General features: G+C 55.0%; 1 protein-coding gene across 4 annotated transcripts in view; it reads left to right on the top strand.

The window, feature by feature from the left end:
- Positions 1 to 7049: 7049 nt before the first annotated feature.
- Positions 7050 to 16104, top strand: part of AP2A2 (adaptor related protein complex 2 subunit alpha 2) — a 61171-nt gene continuing 52116 nt past the window's right edge. For 3 of the 4 annotated variants that reach the window (XR_012076880.1, XM_072970609.1, XM_072970608.1), the window contains exon 1: positions 7050 to 7266. Coding sequence is in view for 2 of the 4 variants with exons in the window: in XM_072970609.1 (XP_072826710.1) it covers positions 7200 to 7266 (67 nt within the window). In the remaining 2 variants the exon portion in view is untranslated. Of the gene's footprint in view, positions 7267 to 11557; positions 11577 to 16104 lie in introns of those variants that run through there. The other variant, XM_072970610.1, reaches the window with a different exon arrangement.

The raw sequence follows: 16104 nt of genomic DNA, 5'->3' as shown, positions 1-16104 counted from the left end.
GGGCCGGGGGCGGAGCGCTGGGCGGGGCGGGGCTGACGCTGGGGGCGGGGCGAATCCGAGGGGCTGGGCCAGGGGCGGAGCCGACCCAGAGGAGGAGCCCGGCGGGGACTCGGCGGGGTCCAGACTCGGGCACCCGAACTGAGAGCCCGCGCGCGCCGACCCCGGCCTTCCGTGGGCCCTGGCCTCTGATGGGAACCAAACGCCCTCTCTCGAGAGCTGGCGCGGAGGTCTGGGTTCCAAGGGACGCGCAGTCCCCTCTCCTCCCCAGCGCACGCTCTGTGGAAGGCCCGGCTCCGGGTGCGATGTCTGCGCTGCGACCACCTGGGTGACCACCAGGGCGCGCCGCGGGCTCCAAGGCCTTTGCCCAGCCGGGCAGGGGGCCGAGGGGACCTCGCAGGACCGACCTCCCGCACTTCCACGTTCTCTCTTGGACCCAGGAATCGCCTCTCCAGGCTTTCCTCCTACCGCCTAGGGGCTGCCCCCCAGCCTAGCGCTCCTCCGTCATCCCCCAGGTCTCCCTGGATGAGCCTTTGTCAGTCCTTGGCTTTGGTCACTATCCAGGGGCCAGTGGTACCCAGCACGGTGTCTGGAGCAAGGAATCGTGCTCCAGGCCCTCTGAATGGCCCTTGGACATCAAAAATCCCACGTATCTTAGACTCAGCGCGCCCTCTGTCCTCACCTCCAGGAACGCTGGCACATTTCACCTGCAGATCTCACAGCTGGAACCTTCCAGAGGCCAATAGTACCACCCCCACCCCACCACCATCTCAGCCCCCAGCAAGAGGAGTCAGTGAGCCTCTGGGATGGACTGGATGCAAAGTGGCCAGTAGTTTAAATCACAAGGCATTTTACACCTCATACAAGCTGACAGATCCCTAGCGTTCCCAGCAGTTTCCTGCAGAAAACCGCACAGCCCGTCCCCACCCCAGCCCTACTCAGCCAGCCCCAGGACCCACTGCACAGCTGTTTCCCCATTTCTGCTGCTCATGAGGCTCCTCCCTGAGCTGAACTTTGTTCTCTTTCTTCCTACTCATGTTTCCTTCTTTCTCTTCCCCATATTTCCTGCCAGCTAACCCCCACCCCCAAGTCTTCCCAGGGCCTGGGGTTTGGTGTGTGTCCTGAGGCATGGCACATACCAATGCAACAGCTCTGCATTCCCCGCACTCAGCTCAGCCCTGAGGCCAGACATTTGGGGTAGTAGCGCCAGGTCAGGCAGAGCTCTGGAGAGGGCCTGAAGGCTACGCTGGATGCAGCCCTAGGAACACCAAGGAGACCCCAGCAAGGCCAAAGTTCTCTTGGTAAAGCATTTAGTCACCTTAGGATCCCACTGAGTGCAGAGGTCTTTGGAGCTAAAGAATTGTGAAATCACTGTGTTCAGTCTGAGCCAGCACTGCATCCTCCAAGAGCAGGCAGGAAGGAGGGGCAGGGAGCCCCACACCAGCTCCCCCTGCAGAGATCCCACTGTGCAGGGTTTGGGGGTTCTGTGGGGTTGTGAGCACAAGCTGTCAGCCTCCCAGCTGGCATAGCTGGTGCCAAGGGGCCCCAGAACCCAGATTGAAAACTGACTGCTTTGAATGATAGCTATCAGCCAGCCATAGGGAGATTTAGAATAAGGCATAGAAAGGGTTAAGAGAATCAGAACCACGCCGTTAGCACTTACATATTAAGTGAAACCTGAACACATTTGCTATTTCAGGTTTCTGGAACATTTCAGACAACTTGGGGCTCACCATTTTGAATATTTAATCTACTGAGTATATGAGCACTTGGAGCACCAGAGGTTTTGCTGCCAATTCAGACAAGCTAAAGCACATAAGAAGGGAATAAAATATATTTAACTCATAAATTCAGTTCAAAATCTTAAAAATGCTTAATTACCAGAAAAGTAAATAAAGTATATATTTAAAAAAAAAGCTTAATTAACTGAGTTTGTAGGTGGAACCAAATATTATGCAGAGGGCCCTTAAAAATGACTATAAAATTGAGGGGTGGGTATAGCTCAGTGGTAGAACATATGCTTAGCATGCATTAAGCCCTGGGTTCAATCCCCAGTACCTCCATTAAAAAAAAATGACTATAAAATCTGCCAGGCTTATAAATGGAATAATAGAGTTTATAAAATTGAAGAACTTAGCACATTAAAAAAATTAGATTTTGAATTTATAACTTCAATAAATTGAATCCTAATTGTTTAAATTTAATGTAAATCTGAGTGTAAACCCCTTGTTCAGGCTCTAAACCCACCCCTCAGCCCCGCTCCAGGCCCTCTTCCTGGAGAAGCCGCCTGCCCTGCCAGGTCCAGGCTTTGAACTGTGAGCCTAGGTCAAGCCCACCCTTGCCCCTTTCTCCTCCTGGCCCCCCACCTGTCTGCAGTGGGCACTAGAGGACGCACAAGGGCAGATCCAGGCCCTGTGGAGCAAGAGGGCCTTCAGAGACATGCCCTCCTGCTGTTCCTGAACCCTTTCCCCCATGTCCTGTGGACACCCACAGGGCTGGAGTGCCCTACTTCAGGGGCCCCCGTCTGAGGCTGCCTCTCCAGGACAGCTTTGAGGGCCTCCCTGAGTTACTATAGGGAGTCCATTATGTGGCTGACACCCCAAGAGCACTTCCATCTGGTTGCTGGAGGTGCCTGGTGGTTGTGGGGCTTCTGGAGGCCAGGCTTGTACCTTCCCTGGGGTAGGGTGGGGGTGGGGCCCCTGTCCTTGCAGTCAGCCGTGAGCCTCTTTGCATTTGCCGAGTCAGCACAAGGTAAGGCCTTTCCTGGCAGAGGCCACCCGTGACTTGTCCTATTTTAATGGGGAGGCCTTGGCTGGGGGTCACCCCAAGGCCAGGGCCCAAACACTATCACCAATCACGTCTTGTCACTCCTGGGCTTGCAAACGTTCAGGAAGAGGAATGTAGATCAGGATTTCCTGCTGCCTAGCCCTCCGCCTGGTTGTGGATGGGGACATCCTCCCAGTGTGCTGGGAGGAGCAAAGTCCAGAGCAAGAAGGGAGAGGGAGCAGGCATGTCACGTGCAGCAGAAGCTTTGAGACATGGCTCCAGAGCCAGCGCAGCAGATCTGTCTGTGTTCCACACATGTGGGGGTCCCATGAGCCCGTCTGGCCTGGGCCAGGCTGACTGCTGTGACCGGGGCGTCACATGCTTTTTGGCACATCACTGTCCAGGCAGTGGCAGGGCAGTCGCTGAGCGCCAAGGTGGGCTTTGGTGACGGGCAGGTGGCCCTGCACAGGGTGTTGCGTTCTGTGGTATCAGTCATGGGTTTTGTGTTTCTCACTATCCCACAGCCAACTTTAAAATACTCTGTAACCAAGGAGGGGTGGGGTGTGTGTCACTGAAGCCAAATGAAACGGCATTTCTTGGTGGCTGCGGTGGGGCGAGTTGAGTGGCGGACTCCAGAAGGTTATCCATGTCTCAACGTCCAGCACCTGTGAACTTATTTGGAAACAGAGTCTCTGCAGATGTGATTAAGGATCTCAGGAGGAGGTCATCCTGGATTTAGGGTGAGACCTCAACCCAGTTTCTGGGATCCTTGCAAGAGGAGAGAGGAAGGTTTGAGACACAGACACAGGGGAGGAGGCCACAGGATGAGGGAGGCAGAGATAGGGGTCACACGGCCCCCAGCCAAGGCTGCTGGCAGCTACCAGAAACCAGAAGAGGCGGGGAATGGAGTCAGCTAAAAACCTCCAGGGCGAACCACCCCTGCACACACCTTGACCTTGGACTTCTGGCCTCTACAATCGTGGAGAATCCATTTCTGCTCTTCCTAAAGCATCAGTTTGTGGTTATCTGTCATAGCAGCCCCACGAGACAACCACAGCGGTGCCCGAGGCCTGAGATGGCATGCTCACTTCTGTTTTCCTTCCTAAAGCTGCTCTTCTCAGGCCAGTCTTCCATCAGCTCATCCTGGCTGGGCCTTTAGAGCAAGGAGCTGCAGTGGGTGAGTGTCGGCCTGAGTTGGACGCCCTTGCCACAAAATATGCCAAAACAGGAAGCCGTTTGGGGATGGACGGCTGGCTGGCTATCGGTGTGGCTGGTCTGGCCTTTAAAGTCAAGGGGTGTATTTTCAACAGGTACCTTAGGGAGACTGGAGGCCATGGGTCCCTACTCTGGGGGTGAACAGGGTGACTGATCTGGCAGCATCCTGGCGGGGCAGGATTTTCATGGCCACCTCCTTCACCCCTCCCCTGGTTGCATTGCCCCTGCAACCGTTTACTGATGATTGACAGTGCTTGTGTGGTCCCTTCAAGCCCAAGGGGAATAGCTGTGAAACGGTCTCGATGACAAGCCACAGGGCAGGATGAGGGGGACATCCTGATACGGCCCAGGGCCTCAGGCCCCCAGAACCCCAGGAGCCCCAGTGACACAGCACCCTCGGGCATGGGAACAGGTATTCATGAGCGTCTGGGTTTGGCTGGGTGTAGCAGGGCCCCCACCACGGGCATAAACACGGCGGCTGGAGGGCTAGCGTGGTGGAGGGGGTGGCTCTCACCCCTACAGCCCCAAGCAGAGCTCCAGCTACAAAACCGTGTTCCCAGTCGGCATGAGGAAAAGACTGCGGCGCAGGGACTCAAAGTCATGTGCCCAAATGTGCTCACATCACTGTCTGTTCTGGGTTGAACTATGTACCCTGAAAGTTCACATGTTGAAGTCCTCAGCCCCAGTGCCTCAGAATGGGACCCTCATATGGGTCCTTGAGGTGTAATTAACTAAGATGACTTCACACTGGGGTGAGGCGGGCCTCCAATCCAAGACAGCTAGTGCCTTTGTAAAAGGGGGGCATTTGAACTGGGAGCGAGACATGCAGAGAGGGAATACGGCGTGAAGAGACACGGGGTGAAGACGGCCATCTATAAGCTGAGGACAGAGGTCTGGGCTAGATCCTGTCACAGTCTCAGAAGGACCAGTGCTGCTGACACCTTGATCAAAGACTTTCAGAACTGGAATAAACCTCTGAATTCCTTTCCCTACATTATATACAGGAGTTTATGGCCTCTCAACCCTGTTTTAACACGGGCCACCGAGTCCAGCCTCCAGGTGGTCAGCTGGCCAGGCAGACTCAGCTGAGCCAGATCACTGGGTGCCCCACAGGCCAGGTCTGCTAGCCATGCCTGCTCTCTGAATCCATCCCATACACACTCTGCAGAGTTCTGCCGACACAGACTCAGCCTCCTGCAGTTCTCCTGGTAGCGAAGCCTTCCGCATCTGGCTGTGACTTTTGCCTTGGGACCTGCTTCTCCCAGGTCTCAGGATGGGGCCTGGCCGGGGGGCTTTGAGGGGAACTGACTTCTCTCTTACAAAGTAACTCTTTCAGGGGATGTCATTACAGGGTCTTCCAGTGTGGGGACAACTTTGTCCAATGAGGGGAAAGGGGCCATGGAGAGCAGTGGGGGCGCTTGGAAAGTAGAATTGGGGTCCCCTCGGCTGCCCCATCCCCCGGCTCCCCTTCTTTGGGCCGCACCAGTGCTCCAGCTGTCCCTGAACGCAGCTGGGGAGGCCACAGACTCACCTTCTGTGTCTCTTTTGAAACAATCCGTATCCAGCTGTGTACGGTTTTGGACTCAGTTTTAGGGCAGTGAGAGTGAGAGCTGGTCACAGGCGGGTCCTGCTGCCCTAACGTCCACGAGCAGCTCGGGGCTTGAGCTCATCGCTGATCTTCTACAGGTGGTCAAGCTTCCTTGGATCCCCCCACCCACCACAGACTTCTCCAGTTCCTTGTGCTCTGTACACTTCCCATGCCAGGGGATGGGTTCAGTCCCCAGAGCCTGGCCAAGCACGTTATTCCTGCAGAGTACAGGTAGCCACTGGGGGCCAAGGACTGCTCGGCTGAACACGCTTGGCTGCTTGGTTCCTCTAGCTATGCTTGGACCAGGCTGTTAACCCCGATTTTCTGGAAGGGTTGTTGTCTGCAACTCCAGAGATTAGGGAAGGGAACTGGGTCACTCACGAAGTGGAAAGGCCCAGGTAGGAGCCAAGACACCGCCTGTTAGCACTGCAGGCCCGCGGCACCGTGGCTGTGCCATCAACCCTGGGCTCCCTTCAGAATGCAAGGGTGGGGGCCCTGCCCTCCCACTGGCCACGGAAGGAAGAGAGGCTGGGAACAGTGCTGTGACCACCGATGGCCAGAACGGGACACATGTCCAGTTCACGCAACCCAAGAAAGCCCTGCACATGGCAAAGTGGCCGGTCGCTTGCTGAGGAATGATTGTGTTCAGGGAGGGCTGTATCGACTCAGGCCAGAAGCCTGGTGACTAAGTGATCCGAAGGGCCTGTGAAGGCACCGCAGAAGGCCAGGGTCTTTCGCACAGCCACCTGTGTGTCTCATCAGGCTCTGGGACTGCCCCCAACACACACCTGCGGGAATCTGAGGACGCTTGGGAAGCCCAGAGTCAGCACTGAGAGGAGGTGGGATGCCTGCGCATCTCCAAGTCCCTCCTCCGAGAAGCCCCTCCTAATCTCACCCAGCCGGGTCTGGGCCAGTTCCAGGTACAGGGCCAGGTAACCTCAGATGAGGAAGGGTCCTCTTTAGAGCCATCCCTCTTCATAAAGGAGAGCCCAGTAGGGCCACCAGCTCTCCAAACTCCCCGGTGGTCTGTGCCCACCAAGGCCCCAGGCTGCAGAATCGGGTGGTGGCAACGGTGGTCATTGAGGAGTCGATTCAAGATTGGGCCCTGGTCAGCTGGTGCTGTCGGGGTGGGGGTGCGCAGTTTTCGGGCCTCAGTCTCCTCCTTCCTGAAGGAAGGAACTGGCTCTGGACAGCCTTGGCGATGCGCAGCAGGCCCTCGGAGCTCCGGGTAGAGACTGGTCCCCCAAGGCCGGCAGCAAGCTGCCTCAGGGCCCGGGCTGGGCAGGGCGGTGGGGGTCTCCGGTGCCGGCAAGGGTGGTGAGGGGTCTCGGGTGGTAGGTGGGGTCAGCCTGGGGCGCCGTCACGCGCTGGAGGACCAGGGGACGCAAACCCGCAGCTTTTGCGCGCCCGCCGCCGCCGTGCTCGTCCCCGCGCCCCGCGAGCGAGCGGAGCGTGCGCGTGCGTGCTGCTGCGAGCGTGCGTGCGTGCGCGCACGCGGAGGCGGCGGCCCCGAAGCGGCGCTGGAGCCTGAGGCGGCTGGGCTGAGGCGGCTCCTCCCCGCTCCCGCTGCCCGCTGCCCGCTGCCCACTCCTCCCCTGGGCCCGCCAGCCCAGGCCGCTCCCCGGGCCCGAAGATGCCGGCCGTGTCGAAGGGGGACGGGATGCGGGGCCTGGCGGTCTTCATCTCAGACATCCGCAACTGTGAGTGGCCGGGCGCGGACCCGGCCTGCGCGGGGCGGGGGCGGGGTGAGGGGGCGCAGGCCGGCGTGGGGGCTGGCAGGCGGGCGGGGGCCTTTGGGAGCTGGGTTCCCGGGCGCGGACCTGGCGGGCGGGGGCCCGGCGGCGCGGGGCTGGGGTCCCGGGCGCGGACCTGGCGGGCGGGGGCCCGGCGGCGCGGGGCTGGGGTCCCCGGCGCTGACCTGGCGGGCAGGGGCCCCCGGCGCTGACCTGGCGGGCAGGGGCCCGGCGGCGCGGGACTGGGGTCCCGGGCGCGGACCTGGCGGGCAGGGGTCCGGGAGCGCGGGGCTGGGGTCCCGGGCGCGAATCTGACGCGCTGGGGTGCTGGAGCGCGGGGCTGGAGTCCCGGACGCGGACTTAGCGGGCAGGGGTGTTCGGGATTGGGGTCCCGGGCACGGACCTGGCGGGTGGGCGAGAGGCCACTGGGGAGCCAGCTGAGGTCCTGGCAGTGTGGACAGGGGTCCGGGGTGTGGGGTGTGCGAGGCGCATCCTCCACCTGCGTGGGGGCTGTGGCATCGCTGAGGGGTGTCTGGCGAAGACGCCCCTCCCCAACATGATGTCATCTTGAGCAGTCTGCCCGTCTTTCTAGTAATGGTGCATTTAACCCAGCATTTTCCAAAATAGCGTGGATTTTCACTGGGAGTGGAAATAGCAGCACCCGTGTCTTGCTGTGAAAGCAGCTCTGACCCAGGTTCTGGCGGGTTATTAGGCCCTGGTTAAAATGACTCCTTCCTCAGGGAATCTGGACAGGCAGTGGGGTGTGGGTGGGATGGCTGTGGGGGAGCTGCTCTACCTGCTGTCTGATCAGGGACAGCGTTCTTAGGGACACATGTCCTCTCAGAGTGGAAAAATCCACACCAAAAGGTGAAACGGGCTGGGAGGCCAGTGGGTGCATGGGTCCACCAGTAGATTTGGCTTTGGTGTGCAGAAACTCCCGTTGGTTGTCAAGGAACGTTCTCTTTATTTAGTTACAAAAAATAAACACAAAGCTGGTTTGTTGGTCGATTTCATTTTTTGTTATCCACCAGGTATTTGACTGGGGGTTTGCTGCGTGTTTTGGAAGGATGATTGTAACTTCACCTCCTGGTAAATGCTACTTGTGCTGAACCCTCCCGTGACCTCCTCAGCTCCTCACACGGCTGTGGAGGACACAGACTGTGGAAGGGAGCTTGGGTCCCTTCCCTTCCTCAGCAAGAAATTGGTGTGGAAGCACTGCCTGAGGTCTGTGCTTCTGCAAGTAGGGCAGTAGCCTCGTTTTTCTCTTCCTTTGCTGTGTAATGTAATTTCCAAGACAGTAACCTTCATGATTATAACGCATCTTGTAGAGATGAGTGTGTGTGTGTGCTGCCAATTCAGGGCACCCCTGGGCTGAGGCTTAGCAGCCTTACACTAGCTGTGACGTCTGTCCTTCCGTTTTGGTAGCTCACTGAGATTGAAATCCATTTTCTCTGACGACTGGTCACCTGCGTGCTGGACGCGTGTTCTGTGCTGGGTCTGCCACATAGCTAGGCCCTGGCTTGTTGACTGACTGTGCAGACAGGCTTTCTCCACCCCTGCACTGTGACATTAGGCGCCAGTCACATGTTGTGTGGAGCTGTCCTGTGCTTCTTAGCTTCCCTGGCCTCCCTCTGGCTTCTGAATGCTTCAGCTGTGACAACCAAAAATGTTTCCAGCCGCTGCCCTGCAGGGCAAAGTTACCTCCCCCTCCCCCTTTGAGAGCTACTGGTGTAGATCAGTGAATGAGACAATTTCTTCCCTGAAGGAAGATTTGCCTAATCCTTGGGGCGGGGGGGGGCATTGCAGGGGGGACGGGGAGAGGGCACGTCAATATTTAGCATGGCCCCTTCTCAGAAACAGCTTTCCCACCTTGCCGTCCTGTGAGCCCCTTCCTTCAGAGCTGGGTCGGCAGTTTGTGCGCCGGGAGCTGTCCGCGGTGGGGGCCACGCCTGCCGTGTCACCCCTCCCCTGCTAGAGACCTCACCTGGAGAGGCTGCTGGGGCCGCCTGCTACAGGGCCTTGGTGTGTGCGGGGCGGCGGGCGCCACCGTCACATTCTTACCCTGCTGTGGGCTGGTGGCTGGATGTGAGCTTGGAAGGCAAACCCAGGTCAGAGCTGGTCTGAGCTTGACCCCTGGCGGCAGGGAGGGGCCCTTGCTTCCCCAACCCCTGCCCGCCTCTGATTTTGTGTGCTGGCTGTGCTCCTGTTGTGATGGTGGTCAATGTAGCTGGACTGTGTGGGGAGAGGGCACCAAGCTGGCCGCAGGGGCTCGGACCCTCTGCCTCTCACCGGCCCCGTGACCGACTGGAAACCACGGCCCCAAGCCTCAGTCTTGTCACCTGACAGAGGGGTGGGCTTTGAGCTGACGTGTCACTGGAGTCTGGTCGGCCCCATGCCTTTCTGCGCTGCAGTCCCTGCAGCCCCCTCCGTGCCTGAGCTCTGCTGCTCTCTGCCCTTCCCGTCAGGGTCTTGACTGGGGACCTGACCCCTCAGCGCTGGCACTGGCACCGAGTGTGTGCCCGGGTTCCAGAGGGCCTTGTGCTCCTGCTCCGTGTGCCACAGGGGCCCGTGTGCCACAGGGGCCCGTGCGGCTGCTGGGGCCCGGGTACTGAAGCAGTGCAGAGCCTCGGAAGATTAGCTTGATCCTTTTTGCTTGATCTCAGCCTGGGGGCCCCGAATTTGGCTGATATGAGTTCAGTGTGTGGGACTTCATTAACTGTTTCTTGTGCTCTTTTTCAATTTTATTTAGTCCCAGTTTTAAAATAATTCTTCATTTTGAAATAAATTTAGATTTATAGGAATTTGCGAAGAAATGGATTGGAGATCCCAGCGTTCCTTACCTGCCTCCTCAAAGGTGGGCAAGCAGGACATTCCAATGCTAGGAAACTGACACTGGTGCAGTATGCCAGGCGTGGTCACCTTTCTCCAGTTTTATGTACACTGGTGTCTGGTGTGTGTGTGTAGGTTTGTGTACTCGGGTCACATACAGCATCACGTAACCCCCATCCTGAGTCAGGATACAGAATTATTCCACCATCACAAGGCCTTCTTGTGCTGCACTTTATTGCCCTCCCCTCCTCCCCCCACCATGTGCCTCAGCCACTAATCTGTCCTCCATCTCTGCATAACCTCTTGACGATGTTGTGTGAATGAAATTGTGCGGTATGTGACCTGCTGAGATTGGCTTTTTTTACTCAGCACACTTGCTGGAGGTCCATCTAGGCTCTTGCATTGACTGACATTAAAATATTCAAGCAGTTGAGTCAAAGAAAATGAAAGAACTGCTGAAATTGGGGAAATAATAATCACTGGCTATTTATTCAGTTGTTTGGCACTCTTGTTTGCTTTTACACACGTGGTAATATCAGTGGAGGGGCTTGACGCTCTGCCATTGACACGTCAATACTAGACTGTTGTTGAGAACGTCAGACTCAGAGTTGACTGCAGAACCGTCAGGCTGCACTGAAGGGGAGAAGTGATAGGTCTTTATTCTTGTGGGACCGGTCACGCTGCCAGTGGGCAGGAAGTTGCCATTTATTCCTCTGTGCACGTGGCAGCGGGGGCTGCACAGATGGGTTAAGACACTTCCATCGTGCTTGGAGGCATTTTATTTAATCCCTCAGGCACTCACTCAAATGAAGGGAATCAAGTGGAGAGATGTAATTAGCCATTTGGCAAAAAACGAATTTCCCATGTTCTTGGAGAAAGCACGCAATTTTGCTGCAGGCACAATGATAAACGAGCAGGGTCCCCCTCAGTGCTCTGCTGCTTGTGGTCGTCACCCAACTTGGTCCCCTCCGCTTCTGTTAACTGTTGAAATTCGGCACGCCTTTGTGTTAGGTTTTAGAATGACTAAAGTTTAAAACATTTTACTTGTTTGTCAGATTCCATTTGTTATGAGTCATAAATTGGACACGGAGAAACTGAACATAAAATTTTAAATTCAGCTTGAACTTCAGTGTGAAAATGAAACACAAAGTTGGCACTTGATTTTCCTGCGCAGTAATAAAGGTTGGAATCCGAGTTTGTCAGTCTGCTTTTAACTTTAAAAGTTTTTTAAACAACTTGAGGTTCATCTTAGTCTTGACTGTCCATTTAAAAAATGCTGGCCTTTTGAAAAGTAAGTGCTGTTCTTGCATATTTTCTCTTGCACTCTTACGCGTAGTTTGTATTCCTTAGAAACTGATTAGGAAGTGTGTGCTGAGGCTGAGGCGAGGGACAGACCACCAAGCTGGAGGAGGAAGGAAGTCTTTGGCCTGGCTGAATTTTCTGCCGAGGTTGGTGGTTGCTGCTTCTGGGAAATAGCTGTGTGTTCTTCCCTGTGTCTTCCTCTGGCTGCTCTCGGGGGTCACTCTGTTTCTTCTACGAGATGTTGAAGTGCCCTGGTGATAAGCGTGTTCTCAGGCCAGGTACTTAGTGTTGCTTCTCTTTCCTCTCACAGTGATTGTCACTGCTGTTTCTGGCATCAGCATGTGTCAGGATTCTGTCGCTGTGGAATTATTGAAAACGCTGTCTTTGTGGGATTAAATGGCATTTCTTGGCTTTACAAAGATCAGAGAGAGTCCGGCATGAGCGTAGGACTCAGGAGGCGATAGGAAAAGGCACTTGTGTTGCTGGATGGAGAGTGGGCTCTGCATTCCTCCAGTGTCACCTGCAGGTTCTTGGGTGTGAGGCCGTCCTGCCTTAGCTCAAATCTCCAAACTTATAAGGCTCCGTAATTGAAAGTCTTTTTGCAGGTCTGTGGTCAACTTGTTTGGCACTGCGCTGCAAGGAAGCTGTGTGTGGTCCCCTGCCTGAGAGTGTGGGCTTCAGGAGGCTGTGGCGGGGCCCGGGGTCCACGGCCGTGTGCTGTGCTTCCTCCCATAGGCCGAGCAGTTCTGAGTTCTTGGACCAGTTGGGCCTGAGGTTTTGGATAAGGGATGGCATCTGGGCCTCTTGTGCGAAATACTGTGTGGGATTCAGAGAAATGTAGCCCGCGGTCCTGACCCCGATCTGCTGGTGGACACACGGGGAGATGAGTTCTGCCAGTGCCCTGGTCTTCACTGAGCACCTCCTGTGTCGGAACTCCTGCACGCAGAGCGTGGGGAATAGGAGGACGGCAGGGTGGGTGAGGTGGGTCCTTGCCCTGAGGGAGCCCCCCAGTTTGGGGGGCAGAGGGAACATTAGAGGGACACAGGTGCTTGGGAGTCTTGAGAGGTAGTTCTGAGCCTGCTGCTGGAACACTTCATGTTTGCTCCGGCCTTGTCGAGCACTCTGTTTCCTTTAGTGTGTCTGGTCCCCACTCCCCACCCTTGTCCAGGGTGATGAAATGAACGTAAGACGCAGAGGAATGGCACCTCCCATCCTGCCCCCACTCTGGTCAGCACAGGTTCTGGCCTGATGTTTGATGTGGACACCACGTTGTGAGTCAAAGTTGATGGCTTTTGTCAGGTTCTGGTGCAGTGGGGCGTAAGTTAAATAACTTTGCCCCGAGTCTAACAAAATAAATTAAATGATACCAGAAAACAGAAATGAACAATTTTCACCAGGTCACATGATGTCTTAAGATGTCAGATTACAAAACTATGTTTACAGGTTTTGGCATTTGCCTTCTTCAGAATCTTCCCAACTTTGGTGTGAAAGTTGACACAGCTGAAATGTCATGAAAAGCAGTGTGTGTCGTTTTATTGGGAGAAGAGTTTCAGAGCGGACAGTCTGGTGGGCATTCCCTTGGATAGGTGGGCGTCGAGCTGTGTGGTAAGATTAGCTCTTGTCCTCTGCTGCAGAGAGGGTTGTACGGGTGTGGCCAAGATACATAGAGTAAATGGCACGTGAGGAAGGAGTGGCCGGGTTTTAAAGTGATGCTCTGAAGATGGGTCCGGGAAGGGGTTCAGGAGTGGGGGGACGCCGGGAAGGGAGGCAAATTCCCACCTCTCTGGAAGTGTTGCCCTTCAGACACAGTCTCTGCTGCTTACCTTTGCTCATGCTTCTCCCTTCAGCACTGATGGCAGAGAGAAGCAAGGCTCGGCTCACAGTCCCCTGACAAGGAGGGCGTGGGAGGCTGTTGAGGGAGCTGCCAGCTGGGAGGTGGGGTGGGCCCGCGGGTTCGAGGAGGGCATGAGGTGCCTGCATCTGCCCTGTGCCCCAGAGAGAGACGATGGTCTTTGTGGGGAGGCCAAGACCCCCTTCCCTGGCTAGGCTCTGGCCCCACGTAACTCCCTTGGGAGACAGGGAGTTGAGTGGCTGACTCTGCTGGATGTGTTCTTTTAGGACAAAAACTTCTGGCCAGTGGTTTCGGTCAGATCCTGATTTTGTTCCCTTTTCTTTCTTGGTTTTGCAACTTGTGGCCCTGTAGAGCCCAGAGTCTTCCTTTTTGCCCGAAATTTAAACCCAGTGAGAGGTGATTGGTTTTGTCTTCATCCTCTCCTTCAGGATAATTCCTGTGCACGGTTCTTTCTACATGCTCCAGGATTTGGCGTCTGTCTACAGGATTGCTCAAAAGTGGGGAGACCAACGAGGGAGGGCATAGCTCAGTGGTAGAGCGTGTAGGTTCAATTCCAGGTACCTCCATCAAAAAAATAAATTAATTAAATAAATAAATTAACAAAGAAACCTAATTGCCTCCCCTTTTAAAAAAGAAGTGGGGAGACCAGACTCCAAATTGAGTTGCTTGGTTTTTGTGTTTCATGGCAAGGTGTTTTTTTTTTTTTGACCTTTGAAATCCCTTCTGATGGCAACGGAAGGGTGCCATGAGGGTTAGTCGTTTCGTATCCTTAGTGCACCCTGAGCTCCTTCGGGCGGGGTGCTGTGTTGGGAGCCGTGTTTCGCCTTTTCTGTGGCCAGCCTCCCTTCCCCGGTGAGGTTGAGAGGGCAGTTGCGTGCTTCAGTTGCAGCTTAAGTAGCACTGATAGAGGGCGCTATGTGGATGTTGAATAGTCTTCTAAACAGCCGGCAGATAAAATAGAGCAAGAAAATGAGTATCTGGTGATACTTCTGGGTTGCATTTGTTGCTGTTGAAAATTACAGTTCGGTAGCTTTCTTTTTGGTCCAGTTTGGAACCTTCTTTTGAAACTCACCACGCCTGTGAGAACCAGAGTCCCGTGTGGTTTAGCGCGTGCAGAGTTGCGCCAGGGCATGTGGTGGAAGCTTCTGTCTACCCGTGAGTTGTCGTCAGCAAGTCCTCCTTCCCCAGAACAGATTCCTCACGATCTCAGTGACTTCTTATAATTAGCTTGTGGCTTGTGTTCACTTAATTCTTTGCTTCAAACTCTCCCTGCAGTATTACTTAACCACGGTTTGAGTGGTCCCCGCTTAGAGTAGCACACCCAGCTTTCCCAGGCCCCCCACGCCCCGAGGCTGTGGAGGAAGTGGAGGGCGGGAGGTGACTGGCCGAGGGCCCGCTCAGCGGCTCAGTCCCGGAGGCTTGGTCTTTGTGGGATTGTGCCCCCTGCGGCTGCAGCCCTCCAGCTGTCCTTTGGGAGAGCTGGTCCCTGGGGGCAGGAGGTGCTCCCCTGCTGGTGCTTATGCTTGTCTGGCATGCGCTCTCTCATGTAGTGTTTGCTGTAGATCTAATGTAAATCTGTTCTTCAAGTTTTTAAGCCGAGAAAACATAGTTTTTCATGTTTTATACAACCCCAAGAGTGAAGGGTACTTTGAAGATGTGCATTTCAAAATTTATTTCTTTATTTTTCTGGATTCTGTTTTTTGACGTAATTGTACAGTTCATTCATTCATTTGAGAAATCTGATGGGTGCCCGTTGTGTGCCGCACATTGTTCTATGCATTGGGGATTCAGTGCTTAACCAAATGGACAAAATTCCTATACTTTCAGAAACTTAAATTCTTGTGAGACTAGGCAGACAAAATACGTGACAGAAACACATATCTGTGTGTCTCCGTCCACTCATCCACCCCCTCTTCTATATGTCATGGAGAAAAACAAAGCAGGGGGCAGCAGAGAGGGTCTCCAGTCTGTAGAAGGTGGTCATGTTCGGTAACCTGGGGGAGGTGTATTTTAAGGAACTATAGAGAGAGTGAAGGTGAGCCCTGGGGACTTTGGAGAAAGGGTTCTTCAGGTAGAGGAGTGGAGGCCCTCAGGTGAGTGTGTTACCTGCCCGAGCAGGTAGGGGCTGTCTAATCAGAGTGTGGGGTGCGGGGCTGGCGGGCAGATGGTCAAGGCCTTGTAGGAATTCTTGGAGGTTTTCAGCACAGGAGTGATCTGATCTGAATTATTTTTGCCTTTAACACGATCATGTGGTTTCTGTACTGAGAATGAGGGGTCGTGGCAAGGGTTGAGGAAGGAGACAAGGTGCTGGGAGTGTCTTGGCCACTGCACAGGGTGGAGACGGTGTGGAGTGGGCACCTGGATCCTTTTGGCTCCAGACGAGCATTGGGCTCTCTGGGCTCGCGTGGTTTCCAGGGGGATGGCTGCTGCTGCGAGTGCCGCGGTCTGTCTGTGCGGCCTGTGCCTTTTCTCCTCTGGCTACTTTTAGTACCCTTCCTTTCGCTGGCTGAGGTCAGCCTTGTTTAGGAAGTGCCCTGTAAGTTTCTCCATGTTTCTTGTGCTTGGGATTTGAGTTTCTGAGATCAGTGGGTTTAAAGTTTTCATCAAATTGGAGAAATTTGGCCACTATTTCTTCAAATATTTTTTCTGCCCCCTTCACTGATGCTCTGCGCATTCTTTCAGTCTTTTCCCTCTGTTTCATTTTGAATAGTTTCTGTGCTGTGTCATCTGGTGCACTGATTTTCAAGGTGCGACCTGCTGTTAATTTCCCTCGCTTGTTTCTCATCTCGGACATTGTATTTCTCATGTCTTGAACCTCAGCT

The sequence above is a fragment of the Vicugna pacos genome, chromosome 10, assembly GCF_048564905.1.
Source record: "Vicugna pacos chromosome 10, VicPac4, whole genome shotgun sequence".
NCBI classification, from domain to species: Eukaryota; Metazoa; Chordata; class Mammalia; order Artiodactyla; family Camelidae; genus Vicugna; species Vicugna pacos.
The sequence above is the reverse complement of the archived record's forward strand: the minus strand, read 5'-3'. Positions and strand labels throughout refer to the sequence as shown.